Source organism: Barbatula barbatula (assembly GCF_947034865.1).
Source record: "Barbatula barbatula genome assembly, chromosome: 6".
In the NCBI taxonomy this organism is placed as follows: domain Eukaryota; kingdom Metazoa; phylum Chordata; class Actinopteri; order Cypriniformes; family Nemacheilidae; genus Barbatula; species Barbatula barbatula.
The window spans coordinates 24846672-24862068 of NC_136765.1; the positions used below are offsets into that span (position 1 = coordinate 24846672).

At 37.3% G+C, this 15397-nt stretch overlaps 2 protein-coding genes across 4 annotated transcripts; both read right to left on the minus strand.

The window, feature by feature from the left end:
* Positions 1-44: 44 nt before the first annotated feature.
* On the minus strand, positions 45-14981 carry gckr (glucokinase (hexokinase 4) regulator). Of its 3 annotated transcripts, XR_013786780.1 has the most exons (26): positions 14880-14981; positions 14614-14751; positions 14449-14517; positions 14289-14357; positions 13673-13746; positions 13517-13583; positions 13026-13079; positions 12744-12838; positions 12495-12600; positions 10069-10187; positions 9891-9989; positions 9684-9781; positions 9447-9523; positions 8964-9060; positions 8794-8891; positions 8600-8677; positions 8345-8494; positions 6902-7036; positions 2767-2888; positions 2522-2688; positions 2287-2446; positions 1641-1793; positions 1491-1546; positions 1235-1385; positions 1027-1158; positions 45-940 (listed from the first exon to the last, which is right to left on the minus strand). XR_013786780.1 is itself a non-coding variant. In XM_079458451.1 (19 exons), exons 1-19 carry the CDS (start codon positions 14952-14954, stop codon positions 5228-5230), a joined length of 1830 nt encoding a protein of 609 aa, XP_079314577.1. In that variant the 5' UTR covers positions 14955-14981; the 3' UTR covers positions 3860-5227. The 3 variants fall into 3 exon arrangements, 1 of the variants encoding a protein (XP_079314577.1); XM_079458451.1 differs by lacking the exons at positions 45-940; positions 1027-1158; positions 1235-1385; ... (3 more) ...; positions 2522-2688; positions 2767-2888 and adding an exon at positions 3860-5359; XR_013786781.1 differs by lacking the exons at positions 45-940; positions 1027-1158; positions 1235-1385; ... (3 more) ...; positions 2522-2688; positions 2767-2888 and adding an exon at positions 5065-5359 and having other exon boundaries at positions 6046-7036.
* Positions 753-2846, minus strand: LOC306895835 (tyrosine-protein kinase SRK3; the record flags this gene model as incomplete). Its single annotated transcript, XM_079459375.1, has 7 exons — positions 753-940; positions 1027-1158; positions 1235-1385; positions 1491-1546; positions 1641-1793; positions 2287-2446; positions 2799-2846. 7 exons carry the CDS (start codon positions 2844-2846, stop codon positions 753-755), a joined length of 888 nt encoding a protein of 295 aa, XP_079315501.1.
* Positions 14982-15397: the final 416 nt, after the last annotated feature.

A 15397-nucleotide genomic window follows, 5' to 3' on the forward strand; every position in this document is an offset into this window, starting at 1 on the left:
ACCAAAAAGTGTCATTAAAAAGATAACAATACAAGGAATTGTTTAGACCGTACAAGATTTTAACATTAGTTAAAAGATTTCACATGACAAAACATTACATTTATCACATTGTGACCACCGAAAGTTCAGATGAACGTACGGGTCAGAAAATCATACAGACGTTTAGCAGCGTTGCTCACAGAAGGTTACATCAGTCAGAAATGGAATATGTCGTGTTTTCCAGAGAATATATAAACTGTGCTTTACGATTTCCAGTTTATTAATATATTCCCCCAAATGTTTTTCACAGTTTATAATACTAATTCTTCAAAAGATTAATGTCTCAGTCTAAACAGAGTAAAATTGAACTAAACCTAGCATGTTTTTTGTTAGATGCATTGCTTTGCAATAGTTTTTTCTGCAGTTATGTTCAAAACAAACATTCTGTCTTCATTTTTTCACCTTTATGTGGTTGAAACTTGTATGTGACTCTTTCTTCACTGAAAGAAGATGATTTGAGAAATGTCTCGTGGGTTTTGTATTCATACAATGGAAGTCAATGTTCCATGTTTTTTTCTCTTTCAACATTCTTCAAAATACCTTCTTTTGTATTCTACAGAAGAAAGAAACTCATGCAGGTTTGTAATGCCATGAGGGTGAAAAAATGATGAAAATAATTTATTCTTTTTATTAACTGTAAAAGTTGCAGTTAATATTGCTGCACATTGGTTAGAAATAAGATACGTTTTATAGTGTCTTATTAACGTTCAATATTATTCAATAACAGGCTCGTTGATGAGAGCCATGAGTTTCTCCTGTAGCTCTGTAAACGTGGGTCTCTCCGCAGGATTTTTCCTCCAGCATTGCAGCATAATGTCATAAAGTGCTTCAGGACAGCCGTCCGGTTTCGTCATCCTCTTTCCTGTCTGAATGCCTCGGATACACGTGAGTTTGTCCTGACCTGAGTTTGTACAACACAGCAGCTTGTTGTTAAAGTAAATCCTAGACTCAGAATCATCATGTTGTTAAAGTTTAGGTTGTGTTTACCAGGGTATGGCTCATCTCCATACGAGACGATTTCAGTAAGGAGGATCCCGAAAGACCAGACGTCGCTCTTGCTTGTGTAGTTCTCGTTCTCGAATATCTCTGGAGCCATCCATTTCACAGGGACGCGGTCATCTGATGGTCAAAAAGAGTTGTTATATCTCTTTGTTTTTCTTTTAATTTGTGTTTATGGCAAGGTCAAATATCTCACCCAATGAGAGTCTGCGGTTTCCTGTGAGAATAAATTGGGCGAGGCCAAAATCGGCTATTTTGCAGGACTGCATGTTGGTCAGCAGAATGTTGTCGGCTCTTAGATCTCGGTGAACTATTTTATCTTCCAGGTAAATCATTCCTTCTGTGACCTGCAGTATTTAAGAAATTTAGACTAAAGTACGTTTCATGATGTATTTGCAAACCATGAGTTTAATTGAATGTTCTTTTCTAAAATCTTGTAAGAAATCAAGGACCTGGATAGCAAAGTCCATCATGAGTGAGAAATCTATATCTTGTTCCTCTTTGTGTTCTGAGGAAAGACAGAAACATGTCACCGTGGGTTTTTTGCTATCACTTTAACAGAATACTCAAATGTTATTTAAGGTTGGATGTGCTCGTCTTACCGATGAGAAATTTCTTTAAGCTTCCATTGTTCATGAGTTCTGTGACGATACAGAAGGGCTCATCGGTCGTACAGATGGCGTAAAGCTGCAGCAAACGCTCGTGACGCAGGTTCATCATGATTTCAATCTCTGTTGTGATATTTGGACTGACGGCTAGAAAAGTGGTACAGAAAATATGAAACCAGATTACAAAAGATTTTGCAGTATATCATAAACAGAGTTGAACTTTATCGTGGGCATCTTTTATAAAACAAGGTTTCATTTGCTCTCATTACTTTTTAAAACTATTATTTGAGAAAATATAGATATTAAACTATAAGTTTGTGTACTCACTTAAGAAGTACTTCAAAGCATACTTTTTTTTAATGAAAATTTGGGGCAGTTTTGTGTCAAGGAATACAGATAGTACACTTACAAGTATACTTGCGTCATGAAGTATACTAATTGTTATTTTTATTTTTAAGTTCAAGTTTATTTTTTGTAAGGGACAAGAAGAAAGTCTCCCAATATCAATCTGTTTCAAAAAAGCAGTTGCCCATCCTTATTTTACACCCTGTCCATGAAAAAAATGTGCAGATATTTCTGAAAGAACCCCGTTAAAATCTTATTTCATTCTACTGTAACGTAAGCGTTTCCACTGTGTTACCCTTGAATTCCTTGATGGCCACATCTGTTGTCCCGTTCCATTTGCCATGCCACACATCTGCAAACTCTCCGCTGCCTAGCTTCTTTATTTTGGTCAGTGATTTTTTGTCGATTTCTTGATCTAATTTAAAAGAAAGCGTTTGGGTAGTGGGCGCATCCAGCTAGAAGAGAAAAATATATATGTACTGTGTGTTCGCTGGAAAAACTTGAGCTGTTATACGGATCGATATACCGACCTTCACACAGGGTTGGATGGGCTTCACACAGAGTCCATTCTGGCTTTTAGAATAGAATTCGATCAACTCGGGCAAGGTCTTGAAAGTCGTGTGTTGAACGAGGAAAAATTTCTTGTGGTCTTCCCCCTGCTTGATCTTGTAATGTCGTGCATGTGGGCTGTTCTTCACTTTTAGAGGAAATGCAAGGTTGTATGTTATAGATGTTATATAGAGTAATTTTGGCTGTTGTTGTATGAATCATGTACCTGACAGGTAATAGTGATCGTTCTCGTCTGACTTCCACACGAGGAACGCGCCTTCGTTGTTCTGTGGTCTCAGCAAACATCTCTTAGCCTCAATGCGCCACTTAACGTCCTCAAAATACCATCTGCAAATCAATAGATTTTTTTGGTTTTTCTAACATCGTTTTTTGGATTGCACTGTAAAAAACTGTTTACTCCTGCCTTAAAGTCAGCATGAAATGGAAGTTTTTTTTCCATATCATAATGTATACCCGATTAAAACGACTTCTGAAGTGAGGAAAAAAGCCTCGCGTCATTCCTCGTGACCAGAAGTGAAGAGAGGAGGAGGAGGGACGCGTTTTTGATTAAAGATTACAAGTGCAAATACATTTTTACAAAATAATGTACAAATACTTCACCACTGTGTAAAACAAGTAGAATGATCCTTTTTGCTTCATGTTGACTTAAAATGTTTAGCTACATGAAATTGCCTTTACAACTGTTTCAGTGTAAGTTTTACATTTTCAAAGATTTCAATTTACTTTTATAATCTTAAGGTTAAAAGAGTTCAATTGTGTCAAGCTGGGTACAAACAATAATGATTTTTTTAAATATAATTTTATAGTCTTATTTAATCAACACTGTATATAGGAATTTATAGTTTGTCTGATATATGACCTGTGTTTTTACATGCATAACCTTATATGTTTTGCTTATAGTCAATGTTTTCTCGTAAAGCTGCTTTGTAACAATGAAAATTGTAAAAAGCGCTATATAAATAAAGCTGACTTGACTTGATTGGATGAATAATGGAGAAACATCCATATTTTACTTCTTGAGAAAGATAACCGTGCTTTAACTAAAAATGTGGTTAGTATAGTGAAATCATAGTAAACACACTGTAAACGTTTTGGGGTTAAAGTTTCAAGTACAAATTGACTTTACAGGTCATTTCAATTTTGTCAACTGCTGAGATATTGTAACGTTTAAAGAAGTCTAACTTAAGAAAACGCATTTTTATGAGTTAAAGCAAGCAAACATTGATTGCTCATAAAAAATTTGTCAACGTCAACAAATATTCCACAGTGCACAAATGAACCATGGTGTTTTTGATTTGATTTGATTCAATTTATTGTCATTACACACATACAAGTACAGTGCAACGAAATGAACCATGGTGTTACTACAGTTATCATAGTTTTACCATGGTATTTGTAATAACGCTGGTTGATTTCAGCAAGAGACCCTAACATGTATTCATTGTCAGGGTTATAAAAGTTTTGATGATCTTTAACTTTTAGATTTTTGGTTGAAATAAAACAGACTGGGATTAATTGAATACTAGTTCTAGACTAAAATAAACGTCAGAGCTGTCCAAACTGAAAGCAACTTGCACTGACACATCTTAAAATACATGAGTGCTATTGTTTGTCTCAAAATGCACACAGATAATGTTTGTTTGTAAGGCATTTTTGTAAAAACTACTTAAATATCCTAATTTAACTAAAACCTAGTCCTGGTTTATGATAATCCCTGTTTTTTGTCAGATTCCAGCTGTCACCAGATGTATCGGTATGAATCGGATCATCATCAGGAAGACCCAGAGCCAATTCCTTTAAACGTTTTCCGAAAACTACAGTCTAAATTCTTCAGAACGTCAGTACATAACAATGACATCACTGTAGCAACCCGAGCAAAACTCTTTTAACTTGTCAAACCAGAAAGTCGGGTGCATTCAAGCATCGGTAATTCACAGCATGAGTTAGCCTGTGCATCAAGCAAATAAATGTAACTCGATCAAAACAAATTCAAGGACTTACGGCTGGGCCTCCAAGCTATCCACCGGTTTCACAAAATCTTTGGGTACATAGCCCTCTTCCTGCAAGATGCCTTTACCCTGTGCAGTGTGTCTCCTCACGTAAAGCCAGTGCTCGTTCTCTCCAATAATTTCAAGAACATCACCTTCCTTCAGTTCTAGATCCAGTTTTGTGCGAGAGGCATAGTTGTAGATTGAGGTGCATGTTTTACGTTTGATGGGCAACATCTGATTCTTCTTTGGGCAGCAATCCGGACATGAATCCAGGCAGCAATCCGGACATGAATCCAGGCAGCAATCCGGGCAGCGAGGTTTACGGGTGCTTTCAGAGTTCCCCATGTTTACCCTACATATCCTCTGTGTCTAGAAGGTAGTGGTAGAATGATGGTAAAGAGAAAACCCGCTCACGGCAGTGCAAAAGCACAGCTGCTCGACCGGTTTCTAAAAGTTACTGTCAATAGGTCAAGGAAGTCCTCGGTAAAAAAAGAGATTGGAACTCCCCGGGTGGAAATCAAGCTGTGTTTATTTAACCTCCATCAAAAGCTCATAGCGTGCAATGATTTGTTATCGGCCACACCAATAATGCGTTGCACAGAATTTAGCTTTAAGACAATTACAGCATTGTGTTATTAAATCGTGACTTCGTTGTGGCAATTAAAACAGGTTATTTCATGCAGTGTTTACAGGAGAGAGGACGCAGGATGTCACCGCATCCCGAAGCACAGGGTGGGAATCTAAATGATGCTTCGCTTCAGTGAGACTGCAGCCGCGGTGTATCATCACCAGAGCGGTCGGGACCACCTGACAGTGAAGACACATTCAGATTCAAACATGGGTGGCGGTCTAAACAACAACAGAGTACCAAAACCAATAATTTTTTTTAATGTTCAGTTTTATTCCAGGATGCTTAGAGCTTATCCTTGCAGGGGTCTCCAACCTTTTTGTAAGCGAGGGCTACCAAAATATCTAGAATCCTCTAACGTACTTTCAAACTTTAAACATTTGATGCCTTATTTTTACGCTCACAGAACCAAATTCAGTTTTCTTGTATTAAAGAATAAATTAAAGCTTATAACACTTGCTTATAATTAACTTTCATGACGATGCAGCACTTGACTGATTGGTATAGTCACAGATTTATTATTGGTGAGCCCTGTGTTTAGCGGGCACCTTACAGAGTTCATGCGGGCACCACGTTGGAGACCACTGCCTGTGAAATTCTGAAAAGCTCGGTAGGAAAGATATTTTTCCAGAACTGAACTGAACAAGAACTGTTTGGTTACAAGCATTCTTCCAAATATCTTTCTCTGCGTTTAGCCAAATACAACTGGAGGGTGAGTAAATGATGACAGAATTTTGATGAGATTTTCGGTGTCTGTCCCCTTAAGAAAATGGTTTTATGCATTGGTTTAATTAAAAAAGCCAACATACAGTACATAATTAATCTGTGCACAAACCACATAGTAACTGAAATATATTTGACATACAACTATCGTTATACAAATGGAAATAATGTGTCATCCTCCAAAGAGAGCCTGCGGACTGACTGACCATCGGGATACCCATCCAGAGGAAACTACACATTACACCTGCACCAGCTGATCGTCAAGTGCCATCCTCATGCGAGAACCTGTGAACTTAACTCCATCAAAGAATCTCCATCAACAATCGAGAGACAAGATGGACCATTGTTATTTCAATACTAATACTAACTTTTGTTTAGTTTTGTCTTTCTTCCTGTAAAGCTGCTTTGCAAAAATGAAACATTGTGAAAAGCGTTCTGTAAATAAAGCTGAATTGTAAATCAGTCTACCAAAAACATGGCTATTATACACCTTAACTATAATAAAACCATGGTTCATTTTTGCAAGGACGGGATTCCCCAAGACCCTAAACAATAGCAGACCCCCTTGAACACAAAATATGTTCTTAGAACCTTTCGCTTACATCGCATTACATTACGAATTTTTTTACGAATTTTTTTTGATGTTTTTAAACGTTTCACTAACGGTGTTTTATACCACCATGTAGAACTTTAAGCAAAGTATAATGTTAATAAAATTATTTTTAACATTACTGCAAGAACTATTTTTATTGCAGGAATCTTTCGCATAATAATCTAAATAAAACTATATTACCCGCCCTGTTATATAATTATATAAAAACAGTCTTTGTTCGCTAGCAGTGCATTAAAAGAGAATTTGCCGTGCCAGGTGTGTGTTTGCAGAATTCAGGATTGTTTTTAATCCACATTGAATAATAATTGCGTTATGTAACCTGACTGGTTTTTAATGCTCATGGGTGACTCTACAGATGTTCAAGAAGAAGGTAATGAATTCTCACTCGATCCCGTCTGTTGGCCAACTCGGTGTGTTTCCTGACATCTGCTGAGGTCATCTCCTCACTCACATCATCTGTGTTGTAGATCGCTCTCAGCAGAGCACTTTCACACTCGGGTTTGGAGCGGTCTGTGAAGCGCTGGAAATGAGCCAGTTAAATATAGTACATTACAGAAAAAAACTACTTAAACAATACACAGGGGTCATATAAGATGTCAGTTACAAACCACAAGTAGTACAATGTAAAAAATGTTTTTTAGTCAAAATATTTGAAACTCCTTAAAATTACAAAACAATTACATAACAAGAAAAGTGACCTAAGATATTAATCTTGTTTCATGAAAGAAAATATCACTAGTCGAGTTTATCCTTCAATCTAAATTGTTAATTAAATCTACAGTAAGTTACTGGCAAACCTGCTGCAAAACTACAGCAAAGTTTCACAGTGCAGTACAAATCTAAAATAAACATGAATTCAGGATACAGTTATTTACATAAGAATCAATATGAACTAGGATATTGTCAACGTCCGTTTGCGAAAGTCGTGCCATTCAGCTGTTTGCAACGCCTCTGGGCAGCTATTTACATCACAGTCCTATCTACTTGAATAAGGGAAGGAAGAAAATTACAATTAAACTCCAGAATTCTGATCAATAATTAAATATGTAACTGTATCGTAATGTTTTAGTTTTTTGCTCATTTTAAATTGCACTAAAAATCTCCTTTTTCTAGGTCGCCGCATCTAATGCATCCACGCACAGGCTGCAGGTGCCTCACGAGAGCCCCGCCCCAGAGAATCGTCAGTCTTTATCCATTGGTCGTTTAACCAGAAGGCGGGACTTCCTTCGCTAGTGCGGCCATATTTAGCATTGCATTCCAAGCCATTCATTGTTACGGCAGTGGGACATCTTGTTAATATTAATATCTTTGCTATTGTGTCTTGCTTTATGAAAAACTCAGTTTATGCCTAAAACGAGAAAAATACCTGCCAATGGGATAAGAAAAATCCCCTTGAATTAAGTCCTGAATAAAGAAGGGAAGAATGGAAGACATTTTTTTTCCATTTAACCAATATGCTTAATTTGTATATTTTATCAGAAAACAAGACACAATATGATAAGTAATCTTGCTTATTGAGTAAATGTGTCTTGATTTTTTGGATATATGTACTGGAGAGTAAGAAATTCAAGAAATGTATATTTGCAGTGTAGGATTACGGGTGTTTGACAGGTTGTTGCTAAAGTGTTGCTGTAAGATGCTGCATTGTGCTGGATGGTTGCTAAGGTGTTGCTAGGGTGTGCTGTTTAAAACAAGCACCACCAATAGAACAATTGATCGTATAAATGTATTTGCTGGTTCTTTGGTTTGACAAAGAATTATCATCTTAAGAACCATTTTGGCATTTTTGTAGTTAGTTTTAACCTTCTTTCAGATTAAGAAAGGTTACCTGTAGAATGTTGACGGCTCTTCTGTACAGTTTACTGTTCGTCACTCTGAGGTCTATCATGAAATTCATGTAGACTTTTCCCTTCAGAACATGAGCTCCAGTGCTGAGTGCATTCAGACAGCATTTGGTTGAAAGCTCCCATTTCTGCTTCTATGGAATAACAACATAACGCTTATATTCCTGTTACACAGCTTATACATTTCAGTATTACTGTGCAGTTATGTAAACTATTCACAATGCAAACAAATGGCTTACCATTACTGCGATCTCATCGTCTGAGGAAAAAGACCATGTCATCTTCAGGACCGTCTCAAACACGTCGCACATTCTTTTCTGAAACATATGCATTCTGTAGATAGTTTATACATTTGTCTACCTCTGTTTGAAATATGATCTGATTACATAAACAACATTACTTAAGAGTTTAAGGTGCTTCTAGTTGTACTCACAGGAATGTTAAGTGTCTCAAGGTCATGAGTGACAGCATGCAGATTCGATGTCTTTCGCTTCACCTGATTGGCCAGAGCTGTCATCTCATGAAGGTCGTCTTCAAAGAAAGTATTCTTGTTTATCCGTCTTGTGAAATGTGTTTAAATTCAAGCAGATTGTATTGATTTACCTTTCACTGTAAACAAGAATACGATCATGTCATTTTGATTTAGGACGGGTAAAATGGTGTCCACGAAATCCTGGTGACCAATAACAAACTCTGGCCCCTGGAGAGAGATAAATATTGAAAATATATCGATCTAAATGGGGTTGGATGCCCTATTGAATATGATGTGGATGAAAACAAGGTTTTGAAGGACAGAGGTGCAGGCGGTCGGGTAGAATGTGTTGTTGTTTACTCTGATGTCGGACATTCGGCTGATGAAAACAACACAGAAAATATATGATGCTGTTCTCGGGTATTCGCAGTCTCAAATGTTTTTAATAAAACGGCTAAAAATACAAAACTATTCAATAATTATGAATGTTATTTCTCATATAATTTGGTCTTGTTGATAAATGTTCTTCTCGTGACCTTTGTGTCTACATCAAATAAATAAGAGTTAAAAGAACTACTGAATTGATATCGTTAAAGCAATGACCTTGAGCTCACCATAGATGACAGATCTCCCTCTTTATTTGTCATTTCTTTGAAACCATTGTTGATAAAACCCCTGACGTCACCAAAATCTGAATGAATTAATTAACAATATGTAAGTCTGGATGAGGTTGAAACATTTTCTTACACACTTATCAGTGCATGTTAGCCTTTTACAAATAAATAAATCAAACCATTTAAAGACATGTTGCTTAATATAAAAGACAAATGGAGAATGAGACGGAAAAGCACCTGCTCCAAATGTAGGCATACATTCACTGGCATCAATCATGCCCATAATGCCAAGAGTTCGCCAGCCAAGATAATACACATGTCCATTCCTACGAAGACTATAAAAACATTTACATCACAAAATCTTTGAGTGAATCCATACGCTGCTTTTGTTTATGATGAAACCTAAAAAATAAATTTAGCTGAGATTCTGAATGTTTTTTGCACCTCTCTCCAGCTTTCCGAATAAGAGCCGTGAGTTCATCAGCGTGTGAGTAAGTGATTTCATAAATCCTTTCGCTGGCTGTGATCCAGGAGGACACGCATCTGAATGACAGATGCAATTATATGAAATTACTCTCAGAGGAAAAGTGTGATAATGACGTGGAAGTATAGAAAGTCTTACTCTGGTGATATTGTCTTTTCTTTGAAGATGGCTTCTTGTCCAGCAAGAAGAACAGCTTCCAGAATTATTTTGGTAGCGCCGCCTCCTTTCATCCTGGAAGATCCACTGATGGCCTCGGGCTGTGAGGAGACACACGTCATGTCAGATGCCTTGGCTGTATCTTCTCTATTCGTGACACTCAGGGTAAATCAGTAAATAAACTAGAAATGTGAATACAGTGCTTCTAAAAAATAAAGGTTCCCTGCATGGTTCCATAAAGGAAGCTCTCTAATGTACAACATATTTTTATATATGTGGTAAAAGGTCAGAAAGAAAACATTTGACTAAAACTCCTATGGGCATTGGTATGTGCTTTACTGTAAGCTGGTTGTTTGTGAACTTCTAGGTGTAACCAAGTCCTTCAGGTGGCTGCAACGTGTTGCTTTGTTATTTCAAGTATTTGTGTAATGTTGTTTTAGTGCTGCTAACATTTGCTAAGGTATTTTATTTGTTTTGTTGGGGTATTGTTGATTAGGTCTTATTGTGCGATTACTTTGCTGTTCAAAGTATTTTGCTAGGATGGTGCTATGTTGTTGCTATGGTGTTCTAGATTATGCTGATTAGGTATGCATTTGCTATGGGGTTCTAAGTGTTTTGTTAGAGTGTCGATATGTTGTTGCTACAGTGTTCTAGATGCTTCTGGGTGTGTGGTTGCTATGGTGTTATGGATGTTTAGGGTGTTGCTAAGGTGTTCTAGATGCTGCTGATTAGGTATGGATTTGCTATGGTGTTCTAAGTGTTTTGTTAGGGTGTTGCTAAGGTGTTGCTAAGGTTTTCTAGATGCTGCCAATTGTGTGGTTGCTATGCTGTTTTAAGTGTTTATGGTGTTGCTATGGTGCTGCTAAGGTGTTCTAGATGTTGATGATTAGGTTGGACTGTTCATTTGCAACGAGGTTCTAAGTTTTAAGTTAGGGTGTTGCTATGATGTAGCTAAGGTTTTCTAGATGCTGCTGATTGTGTGGTTGCTATGCTGTTTTAAGTGTTTATGGTGTTGCTAATGTGTTCTAGATTTTGCTGATTAGGTATGCGTTTGCTATGGTGTTCTAAGTGTTTTGTTAGGGTGTTCTAGATGCTGCTGATTGTGTCGTTGCTATTTTCAGTGTTTAGTGTGTTGCTATGGTGTTGCTATTGTGTTCTAGATGTTGCAGATTAGATATGACTGTACAATTGCTATGGCGTTCTAAGTGTTTTGTTAGGGTGTTCTAGATGCTGCTGATTGTGTCATTGCTATTTTCAGTGTTTAGTGTGTTGCTATGGTGTTGCTAATGTGTTCTAGATGTTGCAGATTAGATATGACTGTACAATTGCTATGGTGTTCTTAGTGTTTTGTTAGGGTGTTCTAGGTGCTGCTGATTGTGTCGTTGCTATTTTCAGTGTTTAGTGTGTTGCTATGGTGTTGCTAATGTGTTCTAGATGTTGCAGATTAGATATGACTGTACAATTGCTATGGTGTTCTAAGTGTTTTGTTAGGGTGTTCTAGGTGCTGCTGATTGTGTCGTTGCTATTTTCAGTGTTTAGTGTGTTGCTATGGTGTTGCTAATGTGTTCTAGATGTTGCAGATTAGATATGACTGTACAATTGCTATGGTGTTCTTAGTGTTTTGTTAGGGTGTTCTAGGTGCTGCTGATTGTGTCGTTGCTATTTTCAGTGTTTAGTGTGTTGCTATGGTGTTGCTAATGTGTTCTAGATGTTGCAGATTAGATATGACTGTACAATTGCTATGGTGTTCTTAGTGTTTTGTTAGGGTGTTCTAGGTGCTGCTGATTGTGTCGTTGCTATTTTCAGTGTTTAGTGTGTTGCTATGGTGTTGCTAATGTGTTCTAGATGTTGCAGATTAGATATGACTGTACAATTGCTATGGCGTTCTAAGTGTTTTGTTAGGGTGTTCTAGATGCTGCTGATTGTGTCGTTGCTATTTTCAGTGTTTAGTGTGTTGCTATGGTGTTGCTAATGTGTTCTAGATGTTGCAGATTAGATATGACTGTACAATTGCTATGGTGTTCTAAGTGTTTTGTTAGGGTGTTCTAGGTGCTGCTGATTGTGTCGTTGCTATTTTCAGTGTTTAGTGTGTTGCTATGGTGTTGCTAATGTGTTCTAGATGTTGCTGATTAGATATGACTGTTCATTTGCTATGGCGTTCTAAGTGTTTAGTTAGGGTGTTGCTAGGGTGTTCTAGATGCTGCTGATTGTTTGGTTGCTATGCTGTTTTAAGTGTTTTACTAGGGTGTTGCTAAAGTGTACCGGATGTTGTTGATTAGTGTGCGGTTAGTGTTCTCGACGTGTCACTAAAATCTTGTTTTCTGAGTTATAAACATATGTTGCTAGGCAGTTATTTGTTATATAGAATAAAATCTGTATTTTGTTACTACTGATACAATTGTTCTTACCCCCACTATAGGATTTAAAATGAAGGCTTTGCCTTGTTTCTGTTCTTTGGCCATCCTCTCTGCAACCTCTTTAAAATTAAATGAACAGTCCCGCATTGGCTCATTCCTGTCAACAGAAGAATTTCCACCAGTATTAGATTTTTATTGATGAAAGCTCAATAGAAATGTAAATTGTAAGCATTTGTGACGGAGAGAGAGAGAACTAGAGAGAGAGAGAGAGAGAGAGAGGGGCATCTACTGCAGGGCTACCTCGCCATGTGTACAGGATTAAATCCCAGAAGCACTGGGGTAAAGACGTCTAAATGCTTCAGACAAAGATCCAGTTGCCCAGCAACAAACGGTGCCTGTGACAGAACAACATCACAGGTTACTTCCAGGTGGCTTTAATAACAACATAACACACATTTTTAGAAATGTTGGCAGGTTTCGCTAAAGCTAGAGGTGATATTTTAAATAATATTTCAATAAATTGGTTTATTTTTAATTGAATTGATGACTACATTGATAGAAAGGCAGTTGTTTCATCCATACCGACATGCCACAGGATATTCCCATAAACAGAACATGCTTCTTTCCTGCGCAAACCTGTTATTAGTAAGTAAAAAACAACAGAAAACACATATTGGCTTTAAATAATTTGGACATTTATATATAGATTGACATAGGATAGGCCTACATTTTTTAAACATATTATAGGGACAGTTCATGTCATTACAAATCTGTACATGATTCTTTCATCTGTGAAACACAAACGAAGATATTTTGAGAAATATTGCATTGGTTTTGTGTCCATGAAAGTCAACCAACATTTCTCAAAATATCTTTTATGTGTTCTGCTAAAATCATACAGGAATGAAATAATGTTCTTTCTTATGTATGAAACTAAGAAGACCTCCGTTGAACCATTACAACCAAGCACAGTCAAGCACACCAGTCAGCGCTTCATGTCTCTCTAAAGGATGATAAAACCGATTGACTACTGTACTGTGGAAAAGCTGCTGTGTTGTTTCTCTTTCATTCACCTCGTCCAGCATGCGAGCTCCCAGCAGCGGTCTGTCCTCTGGAGCCTCCTGTGATGTGAGCAGGGCCCTTTAAAAACAGACTGATGTGATACTGCAGAGTCATGCAGAGTCTGATCTCATCAGACAGACAGACGGACAGACAGACGGGTAACTCACCTGTCACCTCCCGCTATGATGTAGGAATAGATCTGTGTGCGCCGATGGTCAGTCAACATCTGATTAAAGGACGTCTGATGTATGAAAATATGAATGTGAGAAAGAGATCAGTGGTTGAGATTACAACTCATTTAAAAAAAAAATTATGCTTTTCACGTTTATGTAATATTTCCAATTTTCCCATAGGGAGCTATTCTCACTATTATCTAGTTGTTATTAGCATGCCTAATATTGCATATCGGCTGTTTATTAGACCTTATTAAGCACATATTCTGCATGACCATATTCTTACATCCCTCATCCTACCCAATACCTTTACCCAACAACTACCTTCCTAACTATTAATAAGTCCTAGTTAATAAAGTCCTAGTTAATGGTTTGTTAATAGCGAGAATTGTCCCCTGTACTGAAGTGTGACCAACTGTATCTTTCTGTGTGTGAGTTTCGCTTCCCAAAGAAAACAAATCCAGATAAAAATGTAAAGCTTTGATGCGCTGTAAGGATTTTATCAAATGCATAAATGTTTTCAGACATTGGACCTCAATGCATTCTATAGCGGACAACAGGTTGAAACTTCTGAAAGAAAAATCAATAATTCTTTCTTAAACTCATTTACCGCCAATAGAAATGCAATGCGGCCTGACGTTCCGCAGCCACTCAATACAATCAAACTCTCTTCTGGCTCCTGCAGAAACAAATCAGGTTGAAATAAATTCAATATAAGTAAAGAGAAAGAGGTACTCATCAAAATAGGACTTTAGTCACATGTGACTGACCCTCAGCATCATTTCAACCTTCTTGGCAACATCCACCATAGTTTGGATGATGTGTGAACTGTATATTCCCTTTAAAAAAACACACACAGGTCAGCATTTGCAAACCCCTTTGAGTTCGACCGTAACAAAAACACACAGATTCTGTATAAACTCTGTGCGACAGACCTGATCGTCATTCTTAAAGATCTCAGCATCACATGTTTTCAGGATTTGCAGCATGTGTTTGGCGTCTGCTCTGTCGATATCTCTACTGATGGGATTGCATTTCTCTGTGATGGGCAGAGAGAGCTCGTAACACGACAGCTACGGATAGACAGAAACACAAGCACTGAAATGAAAGGCAGTCTTCTTGAGCTCATTTCATTACGGTTTCGCTCACTATTATCAGCTGAAGCACTTCTGAAATGAAAACACGGTCAAATTTCACTTACAGTGCGATCCATATTTATCACGACAGCGTTCGGACTCGTGTTTCTTGTGACAACAGACTGAGAGTCGCGCAACATGCACCTCTTGCAATAAACAAAGCCCTGAGCATTACAAAGTACACTAAATGAACTTTGATCCATCAGCTGTAAAACTATTTCTGCTCTAAAATGTGCATGACCTTTTTTCTCCACAACCTTTGATGTTGTTTGAGATTTTTGGTATTTGTTGCTTCTGTCATGGCTGTGGCGCTTTGTTACAACATTTCTGTTTTATAAAGGAACTGCAATATCTTGTAATACGTACGCTAAGTGTATTTTTGCGTGAATATGATACGCCAATGTTTTTGTATTATTCCCAATAAATCAAGACTTTCTAATCTCTATAGGTGATCTTATCTATTCTGTTATTTTATCCTCTACTCAGTTCTGTTTTATTATTGGTTAATAACGAACCATGTTTTATCTGAAATACAACGTAATCTTAATATTTCAGTAGATTATGTAAAATAATAAACCTATGT

Bases quoted from the DNA above. Each gene is read 5' to 3' on its own strand.
- gckr (XM_079458451.1), bottom strand. From the start codon at position 14,954: ATGTTGCGCGACTCTCAGTCTGTTGTCACAAGAAACACGAGTCCGAAC. The intron at 12,601-12,743 runs GTAGCCCTGCAG...TTCTGTTGACAG, and splicing joins AATCCTGTACACATGGCGAG to GAATGAGCCAATGCGGGACT. The intron at 9,990-10,068 runs GTAAGACTTTCT...TCTGTCATTCAG, and splicing joins GAAAAGACAATATCACCAGA to ATGCGTGTCCTCCTGGATCA.